Below are 14,321 nucleotides of genomic sequence, written 5' to 3' on the forward strand. Positions count from 1 at the left end.
AGATCACCCGTAGATTAGTGATTACATAACACATCCAAAACCCATTATAATTAAATGGCAGAAGATATGGAACAGGGAACTTGATAGTTAAAATCAAATCCCATGGTGGAATATGAATTCATCATATCAAAAGACAGACATACAAGTAATTTTGACACATCTTAGAATTGGTCACTCTAGTATGACTATGGATATTTGATGAATGGGGCAGATGGGTAACTTAACAGTTTAACAACTTTTCAGTGAATGCCTAAAATATAATTGACAACAAATGCCAAGTTTTGGAAACAAGTCAGTTAGAAGAAATTTTGTCAGTATCTCTTATTATTTTTTAATTATCTCAATTATAAAATCTTAGAGAGCTGTACAGGCAATCACCGGTTATCGGCGGGGTTCTGTTTCTGAGGGTGTGATGATAACTGAAAATAGGCTTTTTCGACGATTTTTAGGGGTTATCGGCGCCGATTTTCGGTTATTGGCGCCTGTGTTAGGTATGTATATGCACCAATACCCAATTATCAGCGCCGATAAGCGGAAATCGGCGATTTTCGCTGCCGAAAATTGCCGATTTTCGTCGCTAGACAAGCACCATAAAACCGGATCGCTGTTAACCGAGCCCTCCGTTAACCGGGGACTGCCTGTAATTTGATAAATGAAGTTTAAACCTCTTCATTAATAAAGTCAGTCCTTTGAGCCAGCCCTGTAAGTGCTAAATAAAAGATACCTAATTCCAGAGTAAATATATAGTAATAGATTTTTAAATATAATGTTCCTTGACACAAATCTTAAATTTTGTCAGAAACTTCAATATTTTAAATTTATATACAGTTTTTTCAAGTAATGTAATATGTTAGAAAAGATATGAACCTTTTGATTATTTTGAAGAAAAGCATTGGAACTGCTGTATGAGAATTTAGAAATTAACTTTAAAGTTTGTTTAAACAGGTTTAGTATAAAAATAGTTCTAAAATACTTTCAGTTGATCATTATTAACCCTTAAACACCTGTTGGACGTAGCAAACGTCGACTAAAATTGTCTGTTGAATGCCGAGTGGACATAGCAAACGTCGACTACAAAAACTTTCAACTTCGGGTCAACTTTGACTGAAAGTGAAATGGTCAAAAACGCAATTGTAAGCTAAAACTCTTACATTCTAGTAATATTCAATCATGTACCTTCATTTTGCAACAAATTGGAAGTCTCTAGCACAATATTTCGATTTATGGTAAATTTTTGAAAAAACTTTTTTTTACGCTACGTAGGTAACTCGCCGAAAATTTCAGAAATTCTTTCGTCATTTTGTCATAATTTTTGCACTGTTCTATATTAGCCGTTACATAAAGTTTTATATATGCAAATGTGTGCAATTTCATGTAGAATACAACAGAAAATAACTCATGGTTGTAGCATTTATCAGTTTTGAAATATTTTCATATAAATCACGATAACTGCCAAAATTTCAACCTTCGGTCAACTTTGACTCGACCGAAATGGTAAAAAAACGCAATTGTAAGCTAAAACTCTTACATTCTAGTAATATTCAATCATTTACCTTCATTTTGCAACCAATTGAAGTCTCTAGCACAATATTTCGATTTATGGTGAATTTTTGAAAAACTTTTCCTTACGTCCACCGCCAGAAATTCTTTAGTCACGTTGTCGTAATGTTTGCACTGTTTTATATTAGTCGTTACATAAAGTTTTATATATGGAAATGTGCGCAATTTCATGTAGAATACAACAGAAAATAACTCATGGTTGTAGCTTTATTAGTTTTGAAATATTTTCATATAAATCACGATAACTGCCAAAATTTCAAGCTTGGTCAACTTTAACTCGGCCGAAATGGTCAAAAACGCAATTATAAGCTAAAACTCTTACATTCTAGTAATATTCAGTCATGTACCTTCATTTTGCAACAAACTGGAAGTCTCTAGCACAATATTTCGATTTATGGTGAATTTCTGAAAACAAATTTTTTCCTTATGTCTGTGCGTGTAACTCGGCGAACATCTCAGAAATTCTTTTGTCATGTTGTCGTAATGTTTGCATCGTTTTACATTAGTCGTTACATAAACTTTTATATATGAAAATGTGTGCAATTTCATGTAGAATACAGCAGAAATTAGCTCATGGTTGTAGCTTTTATCAGTTTTGAAATATTTTCACATAAATCACGATAATTGCCAAAATTTCAACCTTCAGTCAACTTTAACTCGACCGAAATGGTAAAAAAACGCAATTGTAAGCTAAAACTCTTACATTCTAGTAATATTCAATCGTTTACCTTCTTTTTCAATAAATTGGAAGTCTCTAGCACAATATTTCGATTTATGGTGAATTTTAAAAAAAATTTTTCCTTACGTCTCGCGGTAACTTGGCGAACATCTCAGAAATTCTTTCGCCTCGTTGTCGTAATATTTGCACCGTTTTATATTAGTCGTTACATAGTTTTATATATGAAAATGCTTAATTTCATTTACAATACAACAAAAAATAACTCATGGTTGTAACTTTTATCAGTTTTGAAATATTTTCATATAAATCACGATAAATAGAAAAATTCGACTTTCGGTCAACTTTAACTTTCGACCGAAATGGTCGAAAACTGCAATTGTAAGCTAAAACACTTACAGTCTAGTAATATTCAATCAATTAGCTTCATTTTTCAACAAACGGGAAGTCTCTAGCACAATATTTCGATTTATGGTGAATTTTTGAAGAAAAAAATTTTTTTTACGTCCAGCGTTACGAATTCATGCATCATTTTGTGATAATATTTTCTCTGTGTTGCTTTGATCGTTTTAAAATTTGTTATATACCAAAATCATCGCAATTTAGTGTACAATACAACTAAAAAAAATTAAGTCATTAGCTTTAACCGTTTTGCTTACACCTCGATTTGTATACAATTATATACGAGTTTTTTTTCACTGTCATATATTCCAATATTTATATGATAATGATTTTTTTTCATTTCTGATGGTTGCATACTAAACATCAGGCAATGACAAAAATGAGCCAAAAATGAACTCTTAATCTTAAAAACTAAGCGTGCTGTGATTTTTTTGAAAAAAACTTTTTTTCCGCTTCGGGTGTTAACTCACCGAATGCCGGCATAATGGAGACGTTTTTGTAAATAGGGCTTCGGCGCGTTAGGAAAGTTTGTTTATAAATATTCAATTTTAACAAAATGCAAATTCTTAAAAATTTAATGATAAATTAGTTGTAAATGTTGATTCTGGCCAATTTTTTTTTCAAGGATCTGCTTCCAAAACTTTTTTCTGGGGGGGGGGGGAGAAAACTGGACTTTATATTACTTGTTTTAAAGAAAGTGGTGTTCAGTATTTATAGGATTGGGTCATGGGTTATTTGTTGAATACCCATGGGTAAAACAAGTGTCACCAATTTGAGGACAAGATTATAAAAATACTTCAGTGTGGCATTATTTTTGCAATGAAACTTAAGTGTTTTCAATCCAAGAAAACAATACAGTCCAACCTCTTAAATCCACCACTCCATGGTCTGGCAACTCCCACGGTCTGGGACTTTTGAATCAGTTGCCATCAGTTCTTGAACGGCTACAAGGGCTGCTCTACATGTTGCTTCAGTTTTGGATTTTTCAGATTTCGGAACTGAAACTTGCTCCATAAATACACAAGCACTGTTTTTTTCTGTGAAAACATTCTGTGAAACTCAAAATTATACAGCATACAAAAGAGCTGTAATTTGTATATATACTCATGTATCATGTGGTCATTAAAATTTTGTCCAAAACCATGAGTTCATCATATACATAATGTATAGCGCGAGATCTATTTTTAGTAGATTACATTAGCTAGGATTTCTGTGCCCTTCTCAGATTTGGTAGATAGCACTGATAATGCATATTATATCTTGAATTAGCCTTTAACTAGTAAATAGGCTTAGAAGCCAAGTTCATTATGTTAAATGCGAATCTTTGTACATTAAATCAGGCTTACCAACCTTGTGACTTGTCTAAGAATTCATCACTGTTTCTTATAATTATCAACCACTTAGTACTGCATGCAAAACACTGGCATAAACAACAGCAAGTACCGACAAAAACAGTGGAATCAAGAAACAGCCATTCACTGATGTCAGTTACCATAACTAACACACATTCAATAAGGGTTGTGTTACAGCTGTCAGTTTGTTAAAAATTTGCTAATATTCAGTGGTGACTTCCCTAAATAAAAATAAAATCTTTATTCATCCTTCATGCAATGGAGAGAAAATTGTTATGAAAGTATGCCACTAAATTTACAGTTGTAGTTGTGGCAGAAGAAACGAGTAATGTGCAGGCCACAAAACATTTTGGAAGAGGGAAAAGGCAACATCTGATACTGGCAAAATCACACCTTTACTTCATTTAATTTACTGCATTTATAAATAAAGCAAGTTGCATTTTTTAAATCCAGCATTGATAATTTACATAAAATACAAATCTCTGAAATGGGTTTCATTTAGCAACTAATGACTGTGATGATGTCAGTAAAACACAATCAGCTGATGATTTTAAGAATGTGAATATTAGCAAAATGCAAATGGCACCTGATCACTGTGTTCATAAACTATAATATGATATGACAGTAATGCTATCGTCCATATCACATTGAAGATATCGCTTCTTGTCCAGTCAGCGAAGTTTAGCAACGACTGGGTGTGGGCAGTACTTGGATAGGTGACTTCCAGGGAACACTGGATGCTGTTGACATCTAGGAGATGCCTTTCGCATCCATGGTTGGAAACCTGGGAACACCGGATGCTTTTGACGTCTAGAGCTTACGTTTCTAAGGACCTAAAGGCTACCAAATGCCCGAAGGTCTTTTGTGTTACCACTTAGGACTTCACCTCCAAACTAAGTGTCCACCTCCAAACTAAGTGTCAACAATTTTTTTTGGTTCTGACTCATCCAGGAAGTGGTGTTTAGGAGCTCCATTTCTTTTGACTTTATGTAATTACACTCCCCCTGTGAGGAGTGAAAGATCTGGAGTTGTAAGCAGTAGCTGCTGCTTCTGCAATTAACTGTTGATCCACAACCTGAGAGGGAGAGAATGTTGCATGGATCTTGAGTCAGTTTCATGAGTCTCGGTCTGAATAGGCATTCCTTTAATGGCAGTGGCACCAAGGTGGTGCCATGGTTACATTATCCTCCTCCAGAGATTTTTTATTCTTCGAAACATTGACCAGGGCAGCTGTCTCCTACACTTTCTTCCTTGGAACTTAAGCACAGTTCTTTTTAGACTTTCAAGAGTCTCAAGATCCAAAGATAGACACTCCTCCGGGTGATAGCACAATGACACCGTGGTAGTGCCATGGTCAGCAAAGGGCCTAGGCATCCTTTCATCTACTCTATTGCAGTGCTGGTACACGAGTAGACAGTAGAACATTCAGTACTGTTTCCAGCCAGATGCATCCCAAGCAAGATGGATGTAATTACAAGCAGTCGAATCGATAAAGTCAGGAGATAAGGAAGTTTATCTTGGCATCTTGACATCAGAATATGTTCAACCTCGGAAGAAGTTTGATCATAGTCCTTCTTTTCTCGACTTCCTGAAGTTGGCGCTGTTCTCTGACTTCTTGCACCTTTGAACAAGCAAGATATTTTTGGTATCCATTTACATCTGGAGGCTTAAGCCTTTCGCCATTCTACGTTTCAAAGAGGATCAGTGAGATTGGTCATTCCATTTCTATGGTCTTGTGTTTATTATGAGAGTATGACATCTATGTTGCCTCCTTAAAGACCAGACCTTCAGCCCAATGCCAGCGACTCTCTTGTTAGCTTCAAGTTGGCCGAGAAATGTTGTCCAAATTGTCTTTTCTCTGACTAGTGAGATGATCAAACGAGCATACCCTGCAACTTCCTGGTGGACATCAGTACGTTTCGAGCCAGATCTTTCAAGGCCAGGGGCATCGGTCTGTACATCACATTCAGGAAGAACCTGTCTGTCGAGTACTAGGATGAAATGTAATCGTGCTGATCACATTCATCTTTTACCTTGGGACATTGCCCATAGGTCCTTGAACACCTTTTCCTTGGGTCCTACGGTGGATGCTCAACAAGTCGTGTAGTTCACCCAGCTCATGAGGGACAGGTTGCATCTTGCCTAAGGTGTGCAGCTGCAAGGGGAAGGTGTGTGTGTGTGTGTGGGACTGGCCTTCTCCTTTTCTCCTAACTTTCTTTTTCTTCCAGTGGGCAGAGAAACAATGAATGAACAGTCATGTGCTAGACGGGCATGCATGCAGGTGATCTAGATGACTTGAGTATCCTATCTATAATCTATCTCCATATGGCTTAGTAGATGCAAATCCTTCATTCTCTCTAGCAAGGGGAGAGAGGGACTGACTGTGAACTAACCAGTTGGCTATTCTTAGCTTTATAGTCACCATATGTAAAGACCTCAGGTTTGTATGTTATGAAAAACACAGATTACAGTACTTAAAAATTTGTCATTTTTATTAAAATTATTATCATTATATCTGTTGTAAACAACCTAACTGGGGCCAATAGTCAGTCAGTCTCATAGCCCTGTAATACATAGTGTAGTAGTATACATAATTTTATTTACATGTGTAAATTAAGCATCATTCTCTCTCTCTCTCTCTCTCTCTCTCTCTCTCTCTCTCTCTCTCTCTCTCTCTCAAGAGAGAGAATGATGCACAATTTACACATGTAAATAAAATTATACATACTACTACACCATGTATTACAGGGCTATATTTTCTTTTGTATTTTTAAAATGTTCACTCAGGGTGGTCGTATATACAGGCAGTCCCTGGTTATCGGCGGGGGCTCCATTCCCGACAGCGTGACGATAACTGAAAATTGGCAATACTAGTGCTGATCCCCAGTTATCGGCGCTGACAACCTGGGATTAGTGCCGTTAACTGGAAATCGGTGTTGAAAATCTGGTTATCGCCATCACTAGACAAGCGCCATAAAACTGGGTTGCTGATAACCGGGGACTGCCTGTAGTAAATTGTAACTACTATGAAATGTAATTCTTGCATCGAAATACATTTTATCCATGTAAGATACAGAACAGCCCATGTAAATATTGGAAATAAAGCTTATTATTATACTCTCTCTCTCTCTCAGAAGTTTGAAGTGCCAGAAAACACTTAAGGGTGCCAGATCAGAATTTGACAGTGCACTTGTAAAGTAGTTTAAGTTCAAACATAGCAAAGATGTAAGCATATCCAGAGAGACGCGTATGGAGAATGCCAAATTTTCCTAAGGAACTAAACCTAACAAATGACAGTGATTATTCATAAGCTTTATTCTACTTTTGATAACACAGCACTATATGTGGAATGAGTTGGCAAGACTTTGTTTACATAGGGGTTTTTTAGGGGTGATTTCTGTCATCTGGGATTTTCTGTGGCCTTGTCCCAAGGGTGCCAGTTTAAAGAAGTCAGACTGTACTCTTCATGTAAGTAAAATAACGATTTAGATAGTTCATTTCTGGCAGCAATAGTAGCAGGTTCACAGGTCTTGATGAGTATATTCCAGCTAATGTTTTAGAACAAAAATAATGAAAACTTGTTTTAATTATTTCAGGATGGGAAATGGTTGGAAAGATTTATGTATTCAAGATAGCATGACTGAAATAAGAGAGTTACCTCCGAGACCACTTCCACTTCTTAGTATTAACAGTGCTGAGGGAGATGATACCAACTCATCTGTGGGAACTCCACTAATAGCTCCTCAACATGCTCCACACCCTCGAGATGAAAGTGATATAGAAGCCCTCCGAGCTTGCTGGGCACCAAAGATTCGTGAAACTGTAGCATCTAGACTACCAGGTTTGTTGGAACTGTTTTTGATTTGTTTTATTCTTGAAAATAGCTATATATATACTCTAAAACACTATGGTTCATGAGACATAAGTAACCAAAACAGTTGGGGGAAGTTTTTGTTTGACAGTTTGACAGTTGTCAGAGAATTGCAAATAATGAATGTATTAGCCATTGGAAAATTATCAATATCTTTCAATTTGTGCAGTGTAAAAACATAGCTCCAGGTCAAGAAAATGTAAATTTTTATTTAACTATACAATCTGAACCCTTTAGCCAAAAGGAGTATACTCCAATTTTACAACTAACTTTTGACTAAAAAACACTTTCCAAAAGAAAGTCAACATACCACTGTTATGCCAGTAACCAAACCAGGCAAGATCATAGTAATCCATCAGAGTATAAACCAATATCTTTAACCTTTACAGATCATTCTAAGTATACATTAAGAATACCTTGAGATCGGGCAAACTTTAAGGCCAGCCAGAAAAAAAAAATGGTATGCAAGTGCACATGGTACTGTATAAGAAATTTTTTTTTTTCTTACCTTCTACAGAAAGTTCCAACCTAGTGCTGGGCCTCTTTTCTAAGACACTTGTAAAAATTTGCTTATTTCAGTGAGTTATACTTATTCTTTCATATATATACTGTGTATATACGAGGGTAAGTCAATAAGTATCCGACTTTTTTCTAATTGTTTGTGAATAGCTTTATGGCTTTTGTGTGCTATGACGGGTTTAGATGGCTCAGCCCTCCCCTTGTGGTTGGTTTCAGCGTTACCACTTCAGCACTCTGTGCTGTTGAGAAGAGGATGGAGCGCACACTCCATTTGCACCAAAAAGAACAACGCTCTGTAATCTGGTTTTTGTGGTCTGAAGGTGTACCAGGAGCTGAAATCCATAGAAGACTTTCGCACGGGGCAATGTTTTGCCAGCGCAGTTTATGAGTGGATTGAGTAGTGGCTGTGGCTGGGCTTTCCATCGCGTTTCTCATCCTCCACGCTTGTCCGACTGCTTTTGAACTGCTCAATCCACTCATAAACACTACGCCGTGGCAAAACATTCCCCGCACTGTACTGAAAGTCTTCTATGGATTTCAGCTCCTGGTACACCTTCAGACCACAAAAACGGATTACAGAGCGTTGTTCTTCTTTGGTGCAAATGGAGAGTGGTGCGCCCATCTCATTCTCAACAGCGCAGAGCGCACTGAAGTGGTAACGCTGAAACCAACCACAAGGGAGGAGGGCGGAGCCATCTACAACCCGACATAGCACACAAAGCCATACAGCCTATTCACAAACAATTAAAATAAAAGTGCGGATACTTATTGACTTACCCTCGTATATATACAGAATATATTTATTTTTTTATTACAATTACTGTACAGCTCACATAATATAAAAGATAACTAAAATCAGCAAAAATCCCTGAGTATAGTTATGGACAAATATTTACATTTTTTACTGGGATGGGGAGATGATGTACCTTTAACTCACTAAAACATGTTCTTTCTACTATTTTTGTACTTTGCTTTGTAAGCAAGATTACAATTACAGTGGACATATTATCTTAAAAGATAGAACAAAGACTTGCAACAATCCGAGTATATTTATGGGGAAATATATACAAGATCTACTGGGACGGGGGGGGGATGTAGTACATTTGCCTGTGCGAGATGTGTGTGTTCTCATATAGTCATTTTTGGCCCATTCAGGAATTTTGAAGTTTCCTGCAAAACACATTGCAATATCATGGTGCAAAATAATAATCATCATACAATACCTACAGTATGTGCTGCTATGAAAGGGTTAACAAGCTGCCCATGCAAAGTAATGGAATAAATGATGAACTCTTTTAACATGGTTTTTATAAACAATCCAATATGGATCTCAAAAAAATAGATTTGCTCTTGCCCACATCATCAATTAACAGATCTTATTCCAAAGGGATTTGAACTGAAACAGCTATTTATTAAAAATATATAGCAATGGTATTTTAGGCCATGTACCTTTATTCATAAATAGTGTATTGACAGACCTTTTTTCTAGTGCCAAGAGTTGACTTTGATTATTTAATCAAACAGATATTGGAAAATAATATGTCACATCAAAAATCATTGGCCAGTTGGCATTGAAAATAGTCTTCACATGGATGACTACCATAGACTACACTGCCTCAATCTTACATGCCCACAATCTTAACATTTGCATTACAAATTTAGATACCTGGGCCTTTTCAACAGGTGTTCAATTTGCTGCTGAAAACAAAAGAAGCATGTTTTATAAAGGAATGGGAAGGACGAAATTGCTTTACTTGATTGTAGGAAAGTATTCTGATGATTTGTTTGATAATATACCTTTAATAGAGTTTTGTGAATCCAGCAGTTCTTCATAATTGTGTAAACGGTAATCTTTTTATTCCAGATAATATGTTTTTGTATACTGGTGGCCACAAGTATGTATTCCCTGGAGCTGAAGTTTACTATGATCCAGATGATGATTTTGAAGAGGATGATGAAAAGTGTCGCAGTTCAGAGTCTGAAAATGAAGATGATATAACTCAGGAAGAAGACAGCCAGTCTGGTCATGATCAAGCTTCAGCAGCCTCCTCTACCCATCATCCAAGATTGGAGGATTGCCATTCAACAGATGCTCCTCACCTCTCTCCAGAAGATGTTGACAGCCTCCTCTCAGCTGCAGATAATGGCCAAAATCAGGAGCATGAAGACTGGACTAGCCTTAATGCTAGTCTAGATACCTCTTTAGACTGCGATCACACACTACCAGGCTGCGACACTGATAATGAACAAACTTCAGACAATGCCTCTAGAGTTACAGACTTTTCCAGCAACAGATATTCACCCCCATCAGACCTATGACCTTCCTTCTTAAAAGAAATAAAATTGTAAATATATGAACTTGTCAATCCTGTTGTCACAGACCTTTATGGCTGCCATTAGAGAATAGTTACTTTTAAAAGAAAGCAAGATTTGAAGGTGAAGTTTTAGTGCGTTTTAAGGATTGTGATAAACCATAATTTATTTTTCTTTCCACTAGATTTAATTTTTTGACATAACGTGAATGACTTGCAGCTTTAATGAAGATATAGTGTTGACTCATTTAAAACCGTCCTTAAGTTTGTGTTATCTCCAGTTTCTACAACCTTTTCAAGGTGATAGTTAGCTGTAGCTAATTTGCGTTATGACTGCTACTTGTATGTTGTGCAATGGTGTTGAGTGTTTGAACCTGACTATACTAATGAATTGGGCTTCTTGGGAAAGAATGAGCTACTGGGTGTTAACTGTTTTCCTCTACTCTGTCTTTGTCACTTTACTGCAAAGATCTGGTTATTTTATTTGCTTACATTTGTAGTTCAAAAGTTCTTGAAACTATGATCTCAAGTCAGTTTTTCCTGTCTTAACCTTCTTACATTTTTTCTGCAAGTTCACCCATAGTTTAGAGTGTTATTGCTACTAGTGGTGGTCTGTAGTTCAAAATTATTTTTCTCTGTGAGGGTGTCAAGGGGAAGAACGAAAGATGACTCCTTTGTCATAGAATTCATCTTCTCAAGACATCTTTTGCCTTGAATTTTGACCCGATGAGTGCTGCAAGACTAAGGTTTTGTAGCCGTATTGCTGGTTAAGTCCATTTAAGTGTTCAAAATACATTATAAATTCAGATGTTTGTAATTACAAATTAGGTTATTTTATGGTTGATCTGTAGATCAGTATGATATACTGTACATTAAGTAAATTGCCAGTATGAGTGAAACTACATATAGATTAGGATTTGATCAGTCTGAAGCAGAATCTTAAATTAAGATTTTTTCTCAAATGAGTGGTTTTCAGATGTGGTTGTCTTGGGGAAGCCTCTCGTATCCTTTGATCATATAGACCTTTGTCTGCTTGGTGAACTTTGTATCCTGTATATAGTTATTTTTAGTTGCTGCCAAGTTAATGGCACTGTTGGGAACCTACGCTGGAGAGTAGTTTTGTTTAGTACATAAGTGATTATAACAATTTTGAAAGAGATCTACATTCTGCAAAGCTAATATCCAGTTTAAGTTGTTATTTTGATGTTGTATTCATATTATGACTTGTTTCTGTTGATAGCTATAATTATCTATTGTTTTAACTGTTCTTTATTTAAACAGTTTAGTTAGACTAATTGCAAGTTATAAATTGTCTGTCGGTAAAAAAAAAATAAACCTTTGTCATTATATATTGGACTTGAAAGTGACTGTTCTAGTTTTGTTGAAAGTGGTTACTGGAAATGATGTGCAAGATTAACCAATGTTTATTTAGATTTCTCCTGTAAATTCTTATATGAAAAATTTTGTGCCTTGACATGTTCAGGGTGCTCTTTATTGGTTATACACAACCATTTTTCCCCTTTGTTTTCCAGAGGCTCCCCCATGGGTTTATTTTATATTACCATCAATATTTTGGAGAGAATATCTTAGTCCTACCTCATTTTTGTTTGTGTAGTCATTCATAAGGAGTACTGGATATTGTACATAAAGTTTTGTCACAACTTTGCTGTGACTTTTGTATTTTGAGAAGCTTTGGCCAATGTGTGGGTTTCCTAGCCACGAGTTGAAAAATGCTACCAGCGTTAGGTAGCATAGAGTTGCCCCCCAAAATTTTATATCTACTGCCATTATTTTTATTAATTTTTTTTTTTTTTTTTTTCTTTTCTTAGGATGATACACATGTTGGGTACACCTTAGTGAATAATCTGATATGGTGCTAAGTGACCACATAGTTTCATTCAAGTAGTCAAGAACATTGTTCAGAACGTAGTTGTGACATTAGTACTTACACAAAACAGTTTAACTCAGTAGGATCTCTGTAGGGCATTATAGTTTGTGGAAGCACTTTCTAATTGCAGTACAATTTTATTTCCTTTTTGTAATTGAGAGCATTCAAGATAAGGTTTCTCTGAGGCTCTGAACATGTTTGAAAACTTGCCTTATTTTTTTGTATATTTTCTTTCAGCAGTTAGTAATACTTGCACTCCAAGTATATTTAAATGGTGTGGAAAAGCTGCTTCATATTGAAGTTTTAAGCTGTTAGCTTAGCCTAGTACATTAAGGCATTTGCTTGGAGGGATTTTGTGAACTATGAAATATTGATCTTCCTAAACTGCTTAGCAGCCTTCAGATTATTCATTGTTCCCTACCTGTTACTGTGCTGGGTGCTACTTTTGTGCACTGTCATAGGATCTCAAAAAGTAGGACTTCAGATAATGTGGAGAAGAAAAGGTCAATTGCTTATAAGAGCCAGGTCTTAGTTTTTTGCACTTGGAAGAGCTCTCAATGAGATGTATAATTCTACATCTGTTGGAACAATTCCTTTGCTTCCTCACATAAAACTATGTAAATTATATAGAGTCGCTGTTAGCATCAAGGGTCCAATGGCATAAAACTTTGTTGCTGTTACGTATAAGATTTGCCTATGGTACAAGTATGGCTTTTTTCATGTGGCCTACAATACTTTCGTTTCCTTATCTAAATAAAACAAAAACAGCAATAAAAATTATCCTTTTTTTGTAAAACTTGTTTCATTTACCTCTTATCTGCTACAAACATGCCAAAAAACTGTACAGTAACTGTAAGCTGTGTAAACTGAAGAATATATTCTTTTGCCAAAAGAAAAAAACTTACTGGCTGAACTCTTAATTGTTCTGACACGATATACAAACTGTCAGTCGCTTACATTAGGAATTACTTTCAGCATAGGCTGGAAACAGCCGTTAAACTCTTGAGCAAGGTGGTTAGGCAGTAACTACTGCCAGGTAGGCAGGAATACCCGCCAGCCCAGATGTAAACATTCCATTTTGCTTTCGGCCATCATGCATTGCAGACGTGGTTTTGGATCTCTCTGCCTGACTGTTGTTAAACTCGTATTAGCCTGGTGGGATCTTAATGTATTTTTGTGTATAATTATGTGTGCTATTTATTAATACAAACCCATGATTTGTAATGACCTTGCATAAGCCGTCATTCCCCTGTGCTGTGTCTGGTTTGATGGCCAAAGGTGTATTTCGAGGAGCGTAACCGAGTGGTAATGCTTCTCTTCCAGTAGCCCTTTAGTTAGATACTGAAGGCATTCCCCTGTACAATCAGAGATATTAGACTGGGACGTAATATCTTCGCTCCCCTGCATTGATCGGGACGTAAGAGTTCACTTTCCCTCTTGGGCTCCCGCCCTCCGTGTACAAGGGCATGACTACTTCCTTCCTACTTGTGCTGAGTGTTGTTTTCACTGCCTGCGCTTACAGAAGAGCTACAGGGCAGGTGGGAAGGTTGCAGGGGTCATCAAGTTCCGCTTCTACGGCGCCCTTGGTGACCTTCCCTCCGTCCTTTTCTCTCCCCGTAGGTTCTTCCTTATCTCTCCCTCAGTAGAGATCTCTCTCCTTCGCCCTCTTCGCTTGCTCGTTGAGCAAAGACGGGGGGGGGATCTCTTCTTGGGTACCTCCTCTCGCTGCGTAGGCAGTTCC

At 36.7% G+C, this 14,321-nt stretch overlaps 1 protein-coding gene across 1 annotated transcript in view; it reads left to right on the forward strand.

Annotated features, from left to right (window-relative positions):
• LOC136844938 (NAD-dependent protein deacetylase sirtuin-1-like) overlaps positions 1–13,376 on the forward strand; it is a 33,407-nt gene extending 20,031 nt beyond the window's left edge. Inside the window, 2 exon segments of the mRNA XM_067114340.1 lie at positions 7,587–7,831; positions 10,245–13,376. Coding sequence (XP_066970441.1) covers positions 7,587–7,831; positions 10,245–10,699 — 700 coding nt within the window. The 3' untranslated portion in view covers positions 10,700–13,376.
• Positions 13,377–14,321: the final 945 nt, after the last annotated feature.

Source organism: Macrobrachium rosenbergii, chromosome 13 (assembly GCF_040412425.1).
Source record: "Macrobrachium rosenbergii isolate ZJJX-2024 chromosome 13, ASM4041242v1, whole genome shotgun sequence".
Taxonomy (NCBI): Eukaryota; Metazoa; Arthropoda; class Malacostraca; order Decapoda; family Palaemonidae; genus Macrobrachium; species Macrobrachium rosenbergii.